This window comes from Acomys minous (assembly GCF_964271855.1).
Source record: "Acomys minous genome assembly, chromosome: 19".
NCBI lineage: Eukaryota > Metazoa > Chordata > Mammalia > Rodentia > Muridae > Acomys > Acomys minous.
The window spans coordinates 36,094,601-36,113,520 of NC_140499.1; the positions used below are offsets into that span (position 1 = coordinate 36,094,601).

Genomic DNA, 18,920 nt, shown 5'->3' on the forward strand with positions numbered 1-18,920 from the left:
ACCAGGCTGGCATCAATCTCATGGAGATCTGCTTGCCTCCACCTCCTTGAGTCCTGGTTACACCACTACACCCAGCTTGTGTCTCAATTTTTTTATTCATTTAAATTTAAAAAGTAGATAGCTCAATATGACCTTCTCTGTGTAAAAATTAACATATATATAATCTACTTTCAAAATATTGTTGCCTTTAACATTTTATTTATTGTAATGTTTTTATTTTTGATATTGTAACATTATTCGATCATTTCACTCATTCTCTTTCCTTCCTTCAAAACCTCCCATGTAACCCTCATGCTGCCTTTCAAATTTATGACCTCTTCTTTTAAAAAAAAATATATAGTGTTTATATACATATATTCTATAAATGATACATAAATATATAAAATATATAAATACAGTATCTTCATCCCATAGAATATTACCTGTATGTATATAGTTTTAGTGAAGACCATTTATTATCAGATAAATAATTGGCCCTAAATACTTCTGAAGGACTGTTATTTTGAGACAGGGTCTAACTGTATAGCCTAGGCTAAAATTTTGATTTGATTAAATTAATTTGATCCCCATTGCTGGGAGAATAGGCACATACCATCCTAACTAGCCTTTCAAACTTTCTTTTTTCATTATGGTTTATTGTGTGTGTGGGGGAGGGTGTCCATGTGTGGCGGGGGGGGGGGGGGGGCACATGCATGCCATTGCCAGCGTGTAGAAATAAAACAACTTGTGGGAGTTAGCTTTCTCTTTCTACCCTGTCTGTTTCAGGGATTGAATTCATGCCACCAGGCTTGCTAGTAGGCACTCTTTACACATGGAGCCCTCTAGTTGCCCCATCCCCCCAACTGTTCTTAACACGTTATAGAAAACCTGCTAATTGTGGTGGGAGAGATGGCTCAGCAGGTAAGAGCACTTTTTGCTCTTACAGAGGACCTGGGTTCAGTTCCCAATGCCCACACATTGGCTCATAATCATCTGTAATTCCAATTCCAGGAGGTGTGATCCCCTCTTCTGACTGGTGTTCACTCCAGGCACACGTGCACACACACACACATATTAAGGCCAAAATCTCATACACATAAAATAAACCTAAAGCTTAAAACCTTCTAATAGAGGCTGGAGAGATAATTCCAGCTCCAGGGGAGCTGGTTCCTCTGTCCTGTGGCTTCTGCACTAATGTGTGTATACATGCCCACTCAAGCATGCACATGTATGTACACACATGCACATGCATGCACACACACTGAGAAAGTAAAATCTAAAAAAAAAATTATCCTAATGAGCAATATTCAAATATCAAATGAAGATACTAATTTTTTTTTTTTTTTGTATTTTGGAAAAATTTAAAACTAATGTTGGCTCTTTGACGACAACCCTAAAAGATAGTCCTTGTTTTAGATAAGGTATTATTAATGGTTCCAAATACCTGATGAGACTCTGGTCCAGTGGATGGTGGGAAGGGGGTTTCCAACAGCCTCACAGGGAAGAAAGGCATCTGAGTTAGTCGGAATAGTAAATCTTGCAGCCTTTCCTCCAATTATTCTTGGTTTTTCCAAAATAGTCTTAGGTAACGGGTTGTAGGGAAGGAATTTGGAAGTTGGCTTGTAAACAGGCTTCTTATCAAAGACGCTCCCTTCTGCTTGCTTCTGTCCATTCCAACGTAGGGCGCCAGTGCTGGCCTCCGGGAAGCCGAGAGGGGGCGGCATGCTCATCGCTGGCCTTTTGCCCTTTTCAGTAGTTTCTGAGTGTGACTTGAGCTGAAATTGGTTTTCTGGCCTGGGAGAGGGCTTCCATTTAGAATTCTGTGGTTTGTCCATTCGTAGTGTTGGCATAGGAGTGGAAGGAAACAGATTAGTGGAGGGAACGCTAGTGGCTCCACTTATGGTCTCAGGATTTGGGCTAGCCTCTGCTGAGGACTGCTGCCCATCTGCACTGTGCCTTGGGGGTTCATATACGGTGACCGTACTGTCTGTCATCATCTTGAAGACCGATGTGACCTCACTGTCTGTAACCACCTCTTTAGTAAAGGGAGGGGGGGAAGGAACGGGCACTGGGGGCCCCTCCCTGCTGAGGAATGGAGGCATGGCTGAGGCACTTTTCATGGTGGTACCCTCCTGCGATTGGCTGAACAGTGTTGTTTCTGAAGCTGTTGTATTTGCCAAAGTCCGAGTGTGTTCCTGGGACGGTTCAGTTATGCCCAGGAGACTAGTTTCTGAGTGAAGACCAACTGTGCTTACAATTCTACCACTGTCTCGAAGAGGGGCATGAGTGAAAGCCGAGGATGAATCAGCTGCTGTTGGAGCTGGGTAGACGCTAAAGCTGGAAATCCTCCTGCGGGTGGTGCTTGGGTTCTTCCTGTTCTTCTGAGGCCTCTTTATTTGGCCTTTTGCCTCTTTGGATCTTGTCTTTTGGGTTTTTGAGATAATGACAGATGTGGGGGCAGTGAGAGTTGTCAGCGTGGCTGTCTCCACGGACAGGAAGCTCGTTGTAGGCAGTCTCTTGCTTGTGGTACTAGAAAGCACTGTCGAGGAGTAGGTGAAGGGCTGTTCCGTCTCTGCTGAGAGACTTCTGGCAGCTTGTGCTTCAGTGGCATTGTGGTGAGTGGCCGCCATTGCTGCAGATGGTGATGGCATCAAATCTGGAGAGAGTGTTGTAGAATGTGAGGGAGAGCCATCCTCTGCGGGTAAAAGAGGAGCTATTTTGGGAGACATTGTGGCTGTGTACTTTTGTAAACCGAATTGATGCAGCTTCTTTGACATCCCTTTTTTGTTGTGGCTGTTTGTAAAGACCTGGTGCCAGGGAGTTTTCCTTCTTGAGAATTTTGTGCGCGTTGCTTTTGTCGGCATTGAGAGTTTGCTGAGGGGACTGGGAAGTAGCGATGTCACCACCAAATCTCTTTCAGCTTGGATGGTCCTAGACATGCTCAGGTAACCACTGTCGTCTATAGGAGTTTTCCCCAGGGATGCAGATGTTGGAGCAGAAGTTGGGCTTGCTTCAGTGAGAGTCACTTGGGTCCTTTCATCTCGGAAGTATTCTATAGTGGTTGTTACTGTCTCAACATGTACATTTTGTTTGCTCTTAAATAATAATGCTGGTTTCTTGACCGTAGTCGTAGACTCTTCTGCTATGACTCCAGTGTTGTTAGCTTTGGAGAGGGTGCTGAGGGATGGGTCTGGGATGGACAGTGCTGTAGTAACCAGGGGGAGCCTCTCTGTGGAAGAACAGGTTTGGCACATCCCTTGAGACTCTGTGGCTGAAAACTGACTAGTGTTTCTGTTAGCAGGTCCCTTGGGTGCTGGCCTCACAATCCTGTATCTGTGCCGTCGGAGAATTGGCGTTCTATATGGGCTTATAACTCGCCCTCTCCTCCATGGTGTCCTCTCTCTTCCCAAATGCCTTGGCAGGGAGAAGTTAGCTGTGCTGTTTCTAGGAACGTGAAATAGAGAAGGAGCAGCCGTGTGTGAATCTGAAAGGCTCTTGGGGAAGTTAGGCTCTTTAGACGTGTGAGAAAAGGTGCCATTATGCCTGGCTATGTTGACTCCTGTTACAGGTATATGATGCCCATAACTTTCTGTTGGACTTACTGACTGCACGACTGTATCAGCTTTGTTGGTAAAGCTACTAAACATGTTGGTATGGCCATAAGCAGCCACAGTTCCTCCTGTTACTGGGTGTGCACTTTGGGAAGATGCTTGTCTCCCTACCTGAGCAGAGTCCTGAATTTCCGATACTCCTGGTACTGATGGAAAGAGAATGATTGCATTTTGGTTGGTTGTATCTTCTATTTTGCTTGCTACAGTTGGCTTTATGTGCTTTGACATGGCTGTGGCATCAATAACATTAAATGACTTAGAACCAGAGCGGTGTTTGGATTGTAGTGTTTGTGTATTCACAGTTGAGACTTCTGTGCCATGAGTAATACTTGTCGCAAAGCTATGATTCACTGCTCCAGAGTCAGCAGCCGATGACGTTTCTGAGATGCCAGAAGCCTTAGTTTTCAGAACAATGGCTTCTTCATCTAGAGAAATCATGCCGGAAGCATCTTCTTCCTCACTAGGAAGCACCACAAAGGGAGCGGCCAATGGCTCCGGCTTTACGGTGGTATTTTCTTGCTTCTTTGTCACAGAGTTCTTTTTTGCCTTCTCTAATAGTGCTGCCCAGTGTTGGGGGTCAATTCTCCGAGTCGAGAGAGGGAACTGCCTCCTGTGCTCCCTGAAACGACGGGGTGCGGAATCCCCGCGCCGCCGGTGTCTTAGCTCTCTGAATTTGTCTTTCTTACGTATACCAGAGACTTGTTTTCCAGCCTCTTCCCCTGCCAAAGCTGATGTAGAGAGTTTCAAAGATGGTGGCTGCTTAAGGGGGACACTGGGATTGGGGTCTCCAAGTCCAGAACCATCTGTTTCTCGATCATGCTCAACTGTCCTGTGGCCTTTCATTTGGACTGAGACTTGAAACATGGAAACATCAGCCCCCGACGGATTGGCCACTACACAGCGGTAGTGACCTTGGTCTTTTGGAGTAACCTCTAATATTCTTAAGGTCCCGTTGTTAAGAATTTGTCTCTCTCTTGATGACTGAGCAAACACGGTGTTTCCTGGAAGGATCCAGCTCACAGAAGCATCTGGAACACCAGTGGAAAGGCATGGAAGATCAAGCGTCTCACCAGTAGCCACTGTTTGTTGAACTCCATTTTCATGCATGGTTTCTGCATAGGGCTCCACCACAGTTATCCTGTAGGTGAGTATATCTGCATCTGCGTAGTTGGTGCTAATACAGTGGTAAAGCCCTGCATCGAAGGTATCAGCCATCTGCAGTTCCAACTTCCCATTTCTGTCTATTAGGATTCGCCCATCCTCACTAACATATGGGGCCTTCACTTTACTCCCGTCAGCCAGAAGCCATTCCAAGTGAGGTGGAGGGTCACCTTGGCCTGGGCAGTCCAGGGAAATAGTGCCCCCAGCCAAAACAGTGTGTTCCAGTTTGGTATTGTTCATCATCAGAACCATGGTCCATTTGGGTTTCACCAGTCTCACCTCTGCCCTCGGTAAAGTGATTTGAGCATCAGTAGAAAACCGGATCTGTAGCGTGCTAAGTGTGGTGGCGGTTCTGTTCAGCTGCAAGGAAATTTTTTCTTGTTGGAACCAGAAAGGATCTGCTCTGAAATCAGCCTCTACATTGGTAAAAATGTCTTCAGGCAGAAGAGCCACCTGTCTATATTTGGAAGACAGCCGTGGTGTCTCAGTTAGCTGGGGCTTCCTTTCTAATATCAGAGGAGAGTCACTATACAAAGCTAGAAGCTGCCACACAGGCTGAATGTGATCGTAATCGACACTGCACACCAGATTTGTTGAAAATGACATATTTAACACGATGTAGTCATTTTCTTCTGTGAATGCAGATGGCAATGTCCTGGATGGCTTTTGGATACCGCAGTACACATTGGCCTTATTTCCAGACAGGTCTGTCATGTTCAAAGACAAGGAGCCAAAAGGTTCTATGAAATCCTGGGGTAAAATGGAAGTAGATCCATTGTCCTCTGGAATAGCCAGGCTCTTTAACTTCAGTGATGGGTCAATGATAGGCTTTGTACACAGGAAAGCTCCATCTGGTGCCATAGCAATCGGTCTGCCTTTAGAGATCCTGGGGTTCATGCAAAGAGGACATTGCTGAGGATTGGAGGGGCTCCTGTCCTTCTTGCACTTTATTACATCTAAGGGGGAAAATCATGATTTAATTATTTTCAAAAGTTGTGGTGTCATTAAAAATTAACACATGAACATTTTAAAGAAATGTTTTCACTGGGGCTAAAAACAACACTTTCGAAAATTACTATTTAATGACTAAATTACTATGTTTTATGCTTCTGAAGTTATTTCTAAAAATAAATTATCTACTCATCATGCTACACTATAATATGTACAGGTACAGGGGGTTTTATTTGCCTTATTCACAGCTGCATTTATTATCCATAGGAAGACCCGGAGATAGATAAGCTCATATTCATATTAAGTACTTTGATTAATAATACTTCAGTTCCTCATGCCAAGATTTTAGGACAGTCATGTAACTTTTCTATACTTTAAAAGGTAAGCTGCTTAAAAATCTCTAGGTCCTGGGATAACATTAAAAACTCCAAGCATTTTTTTTTTCATTATCCAATGAACAGTTTATGTTCTAGCTTAGTAGAAATAGGAATGGAGAGATGCAGATTGAAATAAGAGACAAAGATGCAAATAGTACCAACCAATAAGATGTGAGTATTGATAGGGCATGGAAAGTGGTTGAGATGGGCAGTCCAGGTGGTGTATTTAGTGATGGTCCTGCTAGGTGTGGTAGACTCAGTAGTGTAGATAGGGCATGGAAAGTGGTTGAGATGGGCAGTCCAGGTGGTGTATTTAGTGATGGTCCTGTTGGATGTGGTGGACTCAGCAGTGTAGAACCAACTTTAGTGAGAGAGGGCAGAGACTGTGTCCAGTAATGCCAGAGTTTTCAAATTGTATACTAGTAGTCACAAAGGAGTCCTGCCCACGTCCTTAGATGTCATATACTTGGGTGTTTTAAATATTGCTCTGATGAGCCCATCTTAAAAGCTTGTCATTCAATACTAGATCAATGGTATAGAGTTTCCTCTGAAGCAGAACATAGTCTGAAACCTTTGGGCTGTCTCACATAGTAGTTCCTCTACCATTCGCTGAACACCACAGGGGAGAGAAACATTAGATGTTCCTAGATGGAATTCATGAGAACAGCCTCACGCATGCGCAGTTTCCTTGGAAAGGCCCGAGAAAGTCACTCTAAACCCTGTAGGTGTGTAACAGCCCTCTCGTCTGAAGTCAAACATGGTCTGAAAATGTGAACTGGAAAATTCCCAAAAGTGAATGTAAGTTTAACATTGCATGCAGTTCTCAGGACCCTGACGGAACCTCCTGTTCTCTCAGTGCCACGCCCTCCCCTGAGCACAGGACACAATCCTTCTGTCCAGTGCATGCACACAGCATATGTTCTCTGCTGAACAGCTTCCAAATAGCTACTTTAGGCACCATATAAACTGTGATGTCACCATGGTGCTTGCGTCCAAGTAACTTTTACTTTACTAATAATCCCCTCAGACACAAGATTCTAACCGTCAGATATGCCGGGGAGAAGCTATGATGGACATGGTTTCTTTCAGAAGACACTTCTCAATTTAGGAAAGTGAAACCAAGACAACACGCTATAAGCACACGCTGAAGTTTTATGGCCGATGGTGAGAATGTAGCCATGAAGTTGAGAAGAATGAAAAAAGAAACTTGTGTTGTTAGCTTTGCTACCATACTTCAAACTTCAAAAGTTAGGGCCACCATGTGCTGAGGTAAACATGGCATTGTCTGGTACTAACTAGGGTTTCTGCCTCCACTGCAAGTCCTGCAATGTATCCTTTGTGGATCAGGGAACACTACTGTACTTTTTGCTGTGCCGGGTAATCTTACAGCCACTACTCAACAAATTTTATAAAATAAAATTGTGCAGAGGAGGTGGGTAGAAGGAAAGAAAAGCTTAGAATAATCACAATGTTCTCCTTCCAGAGCCACCTGCCACCTACTGACAAGATGTGTCCCCTATCTTCTTGTCACAGCCTTGGATCTGACCTCATGAAGCCGAAAGCATAGGCAATTTCTGGCTTGGCTAAACCTTATCATAGAATTGTGCTCATATCTGGGGATGCTGACTACTGCTTATACCTGGACCAGAGTTATCAGGCCTCATGTTTGCTTAGATGCAAATCCTCCCGAGTCACTTGACTCCCTTCACACCAGTTTCCAGTCTCATACACATGCTTTCTATCTCCTAGCCACATCATTCTATATCAAGCCAGTGACATGAGCTGTCTTTCCAACATGCCCAGTGCCATCACCCACAACACACTACTCAAAGACTCAGTCTGATCAGCACTTATTTCCACTGGGCTGCCTACTTTACCTCTCCTGGTGCCCCCTTCCTGCTTCTCTTTTCTTAACCTTCAACACTCACCATGAGAATGTCTTCTTTGCATGGTTTCCTTCCCACGGGACAGTAAGCTCTGTTTGTTGATCTGTATGTCAGATCCCTGGCCAAGGGATGTCCAAGAAAGATGCAGTTTAAGGAAAGAGGAAAAGAAAGGAGGAGTGAGCAAGGAAAGAAGGATAAAGGGAAATGACAGGAAGGCGGGCAGCTGGCAGGACTAATTCTAACACTCTGATGTTTACACATTTTTAACTTATAAATTGAGATAAAGATGTTCTGTGGTGGAAACTAGCCACTTGAAGTCTTTAAGCAGCTATTACCATCTGTGTGCCTCCCAAATTGTTATAGATGTGTATATTGTCTTCAGTTCTGTCACACGTATTTGTGAACTTTGCTACTTGAGATGGTTTTATGAACACTACACTTTGACTTGGCATCGTAAAGAAGTTACAAACATAGATACGCATAACAAAAGAGCAGCAAGACTCACGTTTTATATCCGTGGACAAATGCATGTCAGGAAAATAGTAAAAGTCTGTACTTATACAAAGGCAGTGCCAAGAGTGCTGTGGAACCAAGGGATGAAAGATGCAAGTACAGTACATAGGAATAATTTAACGCTGGACCACAGCAAATATCAGAGAAACTGCCACATTGTGGCCAGGAGGCTTTCAATTTGCTTAGGGTAGATGATAAATTTCTAAGTATAAAGGTGACTTGATTGATTTATAAGTCTTGTGCAATTATCAGCAAGCCATCACAAGACAAGGGCCCTATCATTTAGATATGACTGAAACATTTTAGCCCAAAAACGTTTCTCTATATTTGACATATAAATGTTTGTAACTATATGACAGATATGTGCATTGTGTACTGGCACATGACACTTATACATACATTTTTATGTTTTCATACACACGTGCTTGAGACATAGTATGAGCATGGATAACTGATAGATGGTGAACTCATTTTTTTTTACCATCTAAATGGCTATATAATATTTAACAAAAAGTATTAAGTATATGCTGTGTCCCAGATATAATGCAGAGGCTAGGAATAGAAAAATAGCAAAAGGCCGCAGACATCTCATTCTATAAATTAACCCCATACATGTAGTATAATAGTGGTCATTCAAGAAAGAAAACAACGGTGAATGTTTTCTTTCTACAGGAGCGATGAGGTCATGTTCTGATACTGATGAGGTAGGAGAGCTGCCTGACTCCCTTGGAGTGGCAATGCTGAGCAGAGCTGCCATCTGGGAGCACAGAAATCAGAGAAGGAAGGCAAGAGCTACAGTAGGCAAGGCAACAGCAGGGCTCAGGGCTGATGTAGTGTGTCAGGAGTTGGAACTCAAACTGCCTGCCTGGGAAAGGGAGGAGCTGAGCAGTTTTAGAGACAAAGCCTGGGTACACTCAAGGACCTGACAGTTGGACCAAGAAGCATGGGCTTGATTCTCTAAGCCACAGATGAGCAAACTTTTCACTCAGAACGACAAGGAGTTCGGATTGCCAGCCTCACCGACATAGCTGCCTATGTCCCTAGCCGAGGCGCAAACACAGCTGCGGATATATAGAGCTCGTTGTCACATCTACATTATCCAGGACTTCCCATTTCAGATAAAACTTCCCCAGCTGATTCCTCTATTTAATTAGTACTAAAAAGCAAACAGTGTAGATACCTGGCTTCTCCTGTATCCAGTCAGACAACCACTTTAAACGGCAGTCACAGGTCCATGGGTTTCCGTGCAAATAGAGGCTTTCTAGGTTTGGCATGTAGGAGACCATTTCTTGAGGGAGGGAGGTCAGGAAGTTATCAGACAAGAACAGGTACTTAATGAAAGAGGTTTTAAATATCTGGAGATAGCTTAATGAGACAAATGTGTCTGGGTGGAGCTTTGTGAGGCGATTTCCTTCTAAATGTACCAGGCGGAGCAACGTGAGTCCATAAAAAGCCGCAGGGTTGATAAACTCAATGCTGTTGTGATCTATGTGCAACCGGGTCAAACTCCTGAGTCCATAGAAAGTATCCTTCCGAATTACTTGGATTTTGTTATAGCTCATTTTTAAGACCTGTAGTTAAAGAGATGAACATATTTGTTTTGTAGAACTTTCACAAAAGAAAAAGTTTGTGAATACAGAAATATGTTGAGATGAATCCTGTGGAGTATGCACACTTTAATTAAAGCAATGCAAACAAATTAGTTGCCAATTAAATGTAATTATATTAGAGAAATTAGAATACACACAAGCACTTGTTAACATTAAGGAATTATTGAGAAATATATAATATGAAAGACAGAGATGTCATGGTTACTTTAAAGTCTCCTTAATCTTTAATTCTGTATAAGATTAGCCATTATAACTTGGATCGCATTCAAAACAGCTAAGTGGAATACGGTGCACAGGGTGCCAGTGAGGCAGGATCTGTCGCACACAGATAACTGTTGAGGCTGGGTAATAAGTGCCCTGGAGTGTTTCCATTATTCTCTTTATTTTGTGATTATAATACAAAGGAATGTGTTGCACTATGGAACTTTTGTGCATGTGCATGTGTCCATGTTTTTATCACTCATTTTCCTCCAACTATGCCTCTACCCTCACCTGGATAGTTCCCTTTCTTGCCCTAGATTGCTTCACTAAGTTGATAACACTCTTCTGTCTACTTTTGTGTATGGTGGGAAGCATTAATAATAATAATAATAATAATAATAATAATAATAATAATAATAATGTCATAAAGGTGATGATGATGTTGTTAAATAAATTTAAGATTTATGAGACTATGAATTTCAATTTCCTCCACTTGTAATATCTTTATTGAGATATAATTGACATTGAAAAATGTTTTGTCTTTAAATTTTAGCAAACAAAACAAAGGGTTTCATTATGGCATCTCTGTACACACACATCATTGTACATTGCTCATATTTGCCTCTCATTACTTCTCATTGTCCTCCTCTTAATCCTGTTGGCTCTCAGACGTCCCTAATTGGGTTCCCTTCTGATTTCATGTCAATATATTAATATATCTAGATTCTATCCGTGAAAGAATCCATGGTATGTGACTTTCTTTTCCCATTACCTCATTTTATTACCTCATGTCCCTCTGGCAGGCCCTTCTCAGAGCACAGCACACTGGTTTCCAGAATTATCCACAGGGATGTAACTAGTTCTATATTTACTATCTCATCTTAGGAAATAGTCATTTCCTCAAGTTAAGACCAATCTCTATCAATAGGGTTTTTTTTTTTCCCCGTCTTTTCCTCACTCAAAGAAAGAAGTAATTCTCTCTCTCTCTCTCTCTCTCTCTCTCTCTCTCTCTCTCTCTCTCTCTCTCTCTCTCTTTCTCTCTCTCTCTCTCTCTCTCTCTCTCTCTCTGTTTCTCGGGATTCATGCATTTAAAATATTTCATATGAATAGAATCATACAGTATGTGGCTTTTTGTGCCTGGCTTCCTTCACATAGCCAAATGTCTTCAAGATGCTGTTGTGCATACCAACCCTTCATTCCTTTTTATTTCTACAGAGTATGCATGTTACAGTTTGTTTATCCACTCATCAGTTGGTGGACATCTGGCATGCTGTCTTTCTCAGCAATAGGAATTTAATTGATTCTGAATTGGAAGCCAAATAATTTTGAATGTTTCATGATGTTTTAGTATTCATCAAATCCATTTCTAATTAGTTTTTAATCATTTTCTAGTTAGTTCTAAACATACTATTTTTTAAAAGAAAAGAATATGAACTATAATACAAATCGTAAATTCATACCCATTTTTCTGATTCGACTTAAAATATCCTAAATATCCTCTCTACAAAAGAGGTTTCTCTGAAATGCCAGTTTCTATAATGAATAAAAGCCAAACTGAAAACATAGGAAAGCTTTGCTCTAAGTCTTTCCTGAGAGTGAAACCTCAAACCCAATGTTTCTCAGTCAGAAGGGAAAAAAAAAAAACCTGGCTAAGAGATTAAACATAGGTGGAGAATTTTATGGCGGTTGCAGGATCAGTTCCTCCTGAAAACACAAGTCCCAAATGCAGCATGATCTCACTAAATCAGCATCATCACGTGCATACACTGCACACTGTGCTTCCCTACCTCAAAATACCAAACGTAGCTCTGCCGTGATGCTTAAAGGCTCTGTGAGCAGTGGCTAGTGACTGCTATTATTTGCCATATGCAAATTATAATGAACGTTATAGGACATATATTTCATGAACAGTAGCTTTGTTTACGTAAAGAGTTGAGCTTCTCAAAGGTGTCAAGGTTAGAAGCAAAGCAAGGGCTTCACGTGCATTCTCTCGTGGTCTCATCATGCTTCTCGCGAGGCCTGTTTAGCCCTTTGGCTTCCCACTTAGGTGTGTGATAATTCTTACACTTTTTATTCATTTGCGGGAGTCCTTGTAGCTTCAGTTTGAAGATGGTAGAGGATAAACAAGTAAATAGAGAAAACTGAAAATTTATAATGACTTGTAAAATGCTACCATGTGAAAGGCTTGTCCTACTCATCTGTTTCCAGACAAACAGCAGGATTTCCCTTTTATGGATACATTTTAAAGGTTTAGTAATCCCTGAAAGTCGACTTCTTCTTCTGTCAGCTGGGAAGTATGAAAAACCTCGCCTCTGAGTCTATCTTCCTCCCTTTCCTCCCCTCCTCTCCCTATCCTTCCTCCTCCCTCCCTCTCCCCCTCCCCTCCCTCCTTTTTCCTTCTCTGCGTGATCCTCTGCGCGTGCATGTGTAGAGACCAGATGTTGGGCGTCTTCCTTGATGCTTTCCACATTCGTTTTTTTTTTTTTTTTTTTGAGTCAAATCCTCCCACTGGATATGGAGTTGAGCCAGCGTGGCTGGCCAGTGGGTCTCTGGGATTCCGCTCCAGCTGCTTCCCAGGATGGGATAGCCAGTATCTGCCAGCGTTCTGTGCTTTTTATGTGGCTACTGGCAATCCAAACTCAGGTCCTCATACTTGTGTAAGCATTTCTACCCCCTGAGATATCTACTCAGTTCCCCAGCACTTTCTCACTATTCAAATTTCCACATATAATTGCATGACAACTGAAATCCTTCCTTGCTGTCTGCCTCCAGTTTACAGAAGGTCCGTTTTCTATTCCATGGGCATAGGGAGCTTTGGGGTGTATCTCTCAGGTCCACCCCCACTCCCAACCCTCCGCCATCCTCTACCCCTCTCACCTGCAAGGACTGCAAACCTGCGAAGGTCTTGTCAGTGACTGTGTGAATACCGTTACTGTGCAGCATGAGTAACTCCAGTTTGTTCAGGCCATAAAAGTCATTTTCCGTCAGTCTAGTGAGGCTGTTATATCTGACAAAAAAAAAAATTAGTTTAGGTATCAGCTGAGTCTGCCAATTAAAAATCCAAATGTCAAAGCAGAAGAAACAGAAAATCCCTTTTTGTAACTGTGTTCCCAAGAGATTTTTTTTTTTTCAAATACTTGGAATGTTGAACTTGACTATAGAAACTTCACTTCCCACCTAACCCTGGCAGTGTCATCATCATCCTTCCTGTTCTCCATTTGTTTTGCGTAGCATCCCCTTAAGGCTATTGTTTTCTCTGTGTGAACACTCAGGCCATTCTCTATGGCCCTGCCCCCTTGCTTTTGCAGGTGGAGGTATTCAGTGTCTAAGAAGCCTGGACACTGGCGTCCACATGGATGTGATTCCAAGGTCAGGCCCCCAAAAGGATTGCGTGACTCTGGTTAAAAATGGGGACTTTCTGTGCTCCAGTTTCCTCAGTATAATGTATAGATAACAGGATCTAGTCCAAAGGTGTTATGAACACGAATGTCTCAGGTTTATTATTGCTGTGATGAGACACCATGACCAAAAGCAAGTTGGGGAAGAATGGGTTAATTTGGCTTACACTTCCATATCACAAGCAGAGCTGGAATCTGGAGGCAGGAGCCGATGCAGAGGCCATGGAGGGGTGCTGCTTACTGGCTTGCTCCTCATGGCCTGTTTTCTTATAGAGCGCAGGACCGCCTGCTCAGGCATGGCATGGCCCATAATAGGCTGAGACCTGCCCCAGAAATCAGTAATAAAGAAAACGCCTTATAGGCTTGCCTGTAAGTTGATCTTATTGAGGCAGTTTCTCAGTTGACACTTCTTCCTCTACAATGACTCTAGCTTGTGTCAAGTTAACATAAATTTTGCCAGTACAGTGAGTGAATGGACACACACAGTGTGCTCAGACCAAGGGCATCTCAGAGGGAGAGCGCAATGCCAGCCTTTACTGTTGGTGATTGCTTCTAAGGCACTGTGGATGCTGTTATAGTCCTTATTGCATCGTACTGACTGTGTCTGTCCCACCTCTTTATCACTTCCTCCCAAGGTGAAAAAGAACACTTGGCATCCTGTGGATGTTCACTAAAGTCATATAGGTGATGGTGTGTCCCAATACTTGTGCATTTTTTCCCATAAACCTTTAAAACATCACCATAATTTGTCAGATTTAGTAAGTCAAATATTTTAAATAAGCCAATAATGACAACGGCTATCATTGTGTGCTGTGTGGGGTTATTTATAGATCTCAAAGGACCATGCAAAAGAAAACAGTAGAGGTTTTGTTTGTTTGTTTGTTTTTGTTTTGTTTTACACCAGAGAGTAGTTCTTCTTGCTTGATCATGTCTTGTATCATAACATTGATTGCTAACAGAAACTATAATCTTTTCCAGTAAAATTTTATTCAGAAGGAAGCTACGCTACATTTATGAGGCTCCCAAACTACTAAAAGGTTCTCCAGGTCCTAGTAAAAGACTACCAGGAAAAAAAAAATGTGTATTGTCTCCACAAATGTAAGGTTCTTATGAGCTCAGTTTAGAAGAAAACTATTGAAAGTAATCACAGGTGTTTGGGTGACAAGTCACCAGGACGATCAGTGGTCCCTCTCTGAGAAGGGGATCAGGCAAGGCCTACGCACCCTAAATTTATGCGCTCCACATTGGCTGGGATGCTTTCTGGAATGGAAGTCAGGTACCGAAATGTACAGTGCACCTCTGTGGGCACATGACAGGCACAGCGGCGAGGGCAGGCCCTGCTTCCAGGGGTGACCTCCAGGAGGACCACGCTGAGGCAGATCAGTAAGCCGCTGGCTTCTCTGCCTCTCATCTTTATCCTGAAAAACATCACAACAGAGTTCACACATATAAGGCCACGCAAAGCCCTGGGAACACCACACATAGCAACTCTGGGAATAATTGGGGGATATTTTCTTTAAGAATCTTAGTTGGTTCATTTAATTTACACCCTGGGTGGGAAAAATGTTCCTTGAGTCCTTTTTTTTTTTTTTTCTTATTTAAATCCTTTTCATACAATTTGGATCCTATTCTCTCTCCTCCCCCAACTTCTTCCAGATCCTCCACCTTCCCACCCACCCAGCTTCACGTTCTATCTCCTTCTCAGAACGAACAAACGAGAATCAAAACAATAACAGAACCAACAACAAGCAAGATATTAAGAAAAAAATATTAAGAAAAAAAACCACAACAAATATCCATGGAGTCAATTTTGTATTGGCCAACTACTATTGGGCGTAGGGCCTGCCCTGCAGTGGGGTTGACATACTCAGTGTCACTCCATTGGCGAAACCTGATTTTCCCCCCTCTCAGCAGGCAGCAGTTGCAAATGGCGTCTTGGTTAGGGGTGGAACTTTGTATCTACTTCCTGACTCTGTGCTGGGATTTATTTTGCCTGGTTTGAACTTGTGCAGGTCTTGTGCATCCTGTTTCACTCTGAGTTCGAGTTAGCATACAAATTAACATCTTTCAGCATGGCGCCTGAGTTTATTACCTCTCCTCCTTTGTTATTAACTCTCCTCCTCCCTGTTGCTTCCTCCCACACCCCATCTAGCTGGTTTGCTTCTGCCTACTTATCACATGCATTCCTATATACACATGTACCAATTAGAGTTGTATGAGTTAAATAAAATTACAAAGGCAGATACAACATAGAATTGTAAATCTAGGTTCTGCTTGTAAGAGAAGCCACATGGTAGTTTCTTTTTTGGTCCGTCTTATTTTGATAAGCCTAATTGACTTCCAGTTGCATCCATTTCCCATAAATGTAATGTACACATTACCACGTTTTCTTTACTTGTAAATGGAATTGTACACATTATCACCTTTTCTTTATTTGTATTTTGACAGACATATACGTTTGTTCCACAGTGTTGGCTGTTGTGAGTGATACAGCAATAAACATTGCTGTGCAAATTTCTCTGTGTTACGTACCCAGGAATGGACTAGTAGTTCTATTTTCAGTTATTTTAAGGGAACTTCCATTAGAACTGCAAAATTTTAATACACACACCCCCAATCATCATCCAATAAATGAATGGACTAGTGAATGGAATAAACAGTTCTGAAGAACAAAATACAGTCAAAAAAGAAAACGTTGCTCAACATCCTTAGCCACCAGGGAATCCAAGCTGAGATTCCTTTGAGATTCTCTCTCACCCCACCAGGGTGCACATCATCAAGAAGACAAATGACAACACATGCTGAGATCTGGGGAAAGTGGAACCCTTATCCCTAGGGTGCAAACTGGTACAGACACTGTGTAAAATGTACCCTTTATAGACCACTGTGTGCTAGCCCCTACTGGACTTTATCATTACACGGGTTTGCTATTGTGAAAACGTCTTCAGAGCTTCTCCTTTTCTAATGAAAAGCAGGATCACTATTAGTAGAGACCACAATAGTGATAGTGGGACAATTAAAGTTCATAAATTTAGTTTCTTGTTTGCACAAAAGCCTTCTAGGCTTTCCAAAACAATGTTTATTAAACTAGTACATGTGCAATTTAGAAAACTCAGCAAAAAGATAAATAGATAAATATACATATATGTATGTATTCACTTATGCATTTATGTATGTTCTTCTATATATGATCAACTTTTGTAACATTGCATCATTTCCTGTAGAGCATGTTTTATCATTTGATTTAACCTTTCAAAACACTTTTTTACAGCTGTAATAACTCAGTAGAAAAGAGATAAAATTTCTTTTTAACATGTCTTCAAGTCCTTGCCAAAAAGGATACACTGGACATTTCAGTGCCAACTAGCTGGGAAGACCAGATCTCAGCCCAGTGCTGTAGCAGCCACTCTGACCTTGCAAGCATAACTCTGTCTGCTCTTTCTCTGCTTGGAAACACACCCTCTCCTCACCGACACAGGGATGGGAAACATGACCAAGGAAGATTTATGCTTGGCCTGTTAGAAAATATTTTTAACCCACACATGGGGCAAGCTCAGTGACCCAACCTGGGATTGTTATGAATGAATTTAACCCAAATTAAGACTTACTAAAGATCACTTCTATGCTATACTGTCAATATTAGATCACAGAATATTTTGAATGTTGCATGATTTAAAAAGGCAGGTGAGCTTGCTATCATTAGATGAACAAAGATGGAATAAGATGAAGATAATTTTCTGTTTGGCTGGAAGACAGAAGCAACAATATGCATCTTGAGAGTTAGTTACAAGAGACTGGACCCATAAATAGCACACTTAAGCCTCACACTAAGTAACAAAAGAGTTGGCAATACCTGAGCTCTTCTGTCTTGGCTCTGAGTCCTCTTGGAACATAGGCAGAGACAGGAAGTCTTCCGATGAGAGTCTTCCCCTGAGTGAAGGAAAGTTCTTTGCTTCCAAAGGGAACAAATGGCTTAGTCTTTTCTAACTTACAACTGAGGAACTGATGCTTCAGAGACCTGGAGGCGCTTCTGTAATTTTAATGCTATCATCCATTTCCAAATTAACCAAAGCCTTTCTTTATCAGACTGCTGCTGCTGCTGCTGCTGCTGCTGCTGCTGCTGCAGACTTTGTAATGCTCTTCCTCCTCCCTCAATAGTATATGTTAGTTAGTTTTCTTTAAAGTCACCTAAACACAGTATTAACCAATCACTCCTTCTTTGCGAAGTCCCAGGAGTTTCTCCTCAAATTGCTTGTTTTGCACAAACGTGTCATCAGTGTCTATGAAAAGGTCTCGGGTTACACATAATCTTTCCCTTGTGTTTTGCCTGGCCTCAGTCACTGAAATGACGTTCCCTTGGTCGCTGCTTTTGTTCCCACTCCCCTCCGGTAGCTTCCTTTCTCTGGACCCTTTGACCATCCCACCCTCCCCTTCTCGTCCTGAACCCCAGCCCTGGCATCTGCCAGCCTCTCTGGGTCCCTTCACTTCCCGAGCAGGATTAGCGGCAGCTCACCTCTGCCTCTGGAGTCTGCTCAGCCTCTAGGAGTCTTCACTTGGGAAGAGGGCGGGGCGGGTGACGTAGCTATAGCCTCTGCGTCTGGGACTGGGCGGGCAGTCGACCACCAGCCAAGTCAACGAGCGCCAACCCAGGCTAGCCTGCGTGGTTGCTCCTCCTGGACTGTAAATCCCTGGGCTTTCCTGCCTGATGGTTGCCTGTGTGATTGAGCTGGTTCAGAGGCTACAGGTTTTTTCTTTTTGTCACCACCACTTTCTAACAGGGGGAGGGGAGTGGGACCTAGACATAAAGGTAGAAAAGGTACAATTGGGAAGATGAAAGAGATTAAGTGTAGGTGGGTGGGTGAGTGGATGCCCAGGAGAAGCTAAAGGTGTGAGTGTGTGTGTGTGTGTGTGTGCGTGTGCGTGTGCGTGTGCGTGTGCGTGTGCGTGTGCGTGTGTGTGTGTCTGTTTCAGCAATGATAGCAAATATGCTTACAGCATGTGACATAGTTGAATAAATGTCATATATGCTGCTGCCACCACCACTGCCACTGCTGGTAGTGCTGGTGGTACTGGTGGTGCTGGTGGTGGTCGTGCTGGTGGCAGTGATAATAATGTTCTAATAACTGTGGTTTGTCCTGGGTCTGTGGGTCCCCTTACTTCTGCCTGAAGTGGGGTATCGGAAGTTTGTGTGCCTTCTTTGGTCCTAGGGGAGGTACCTATTCTATTCCTCTAT

General features: G+C 42.7%; 1 protein-coding gene across 1 annotated transcript in view; it reads right to left on the reverse strand.

Moving 5' to 3' along the window:
- IGSF10 (immunoglobulin superfamily member 10) overlaps positions 1–18,250 on the reverse strand; it is a 28,861-nt gene extending 10,611 nt beyond the window's left edge. Inside the window, exons 1-6 of the mRNA XM_084768337.1 lie at positions 18,201–18,250; positions 17,541–17,617; positions 14,911–15,105; positions 13,167–13,296; positions 9,659–10,049; positions 1,424–5,707 (exon numbers count right to left, since the gene is read on the reverse strand). Of these exons, the coding sequence (XP_084624463.1) occupies positions 1,424–5,707; positions 9,659–10,049; positions 13,167–13,296; positions 14,911–15,098 (4,993 nt within the window). The 5' untranslated portion in view covers positions 15,099–15,105; positions 17,541–17,617; positions 18,201–18,250. The remainder of the gene's footprint in view (positions 1–1,423; positions 5,708–9,658; positions 10,050–13,166; positions 13,297–14,910; positions 15,106–17,540; positions 17,618–18,200) is intronic.
- Positions 18,251–18,920: the final 670 nt, after the last annotated feature.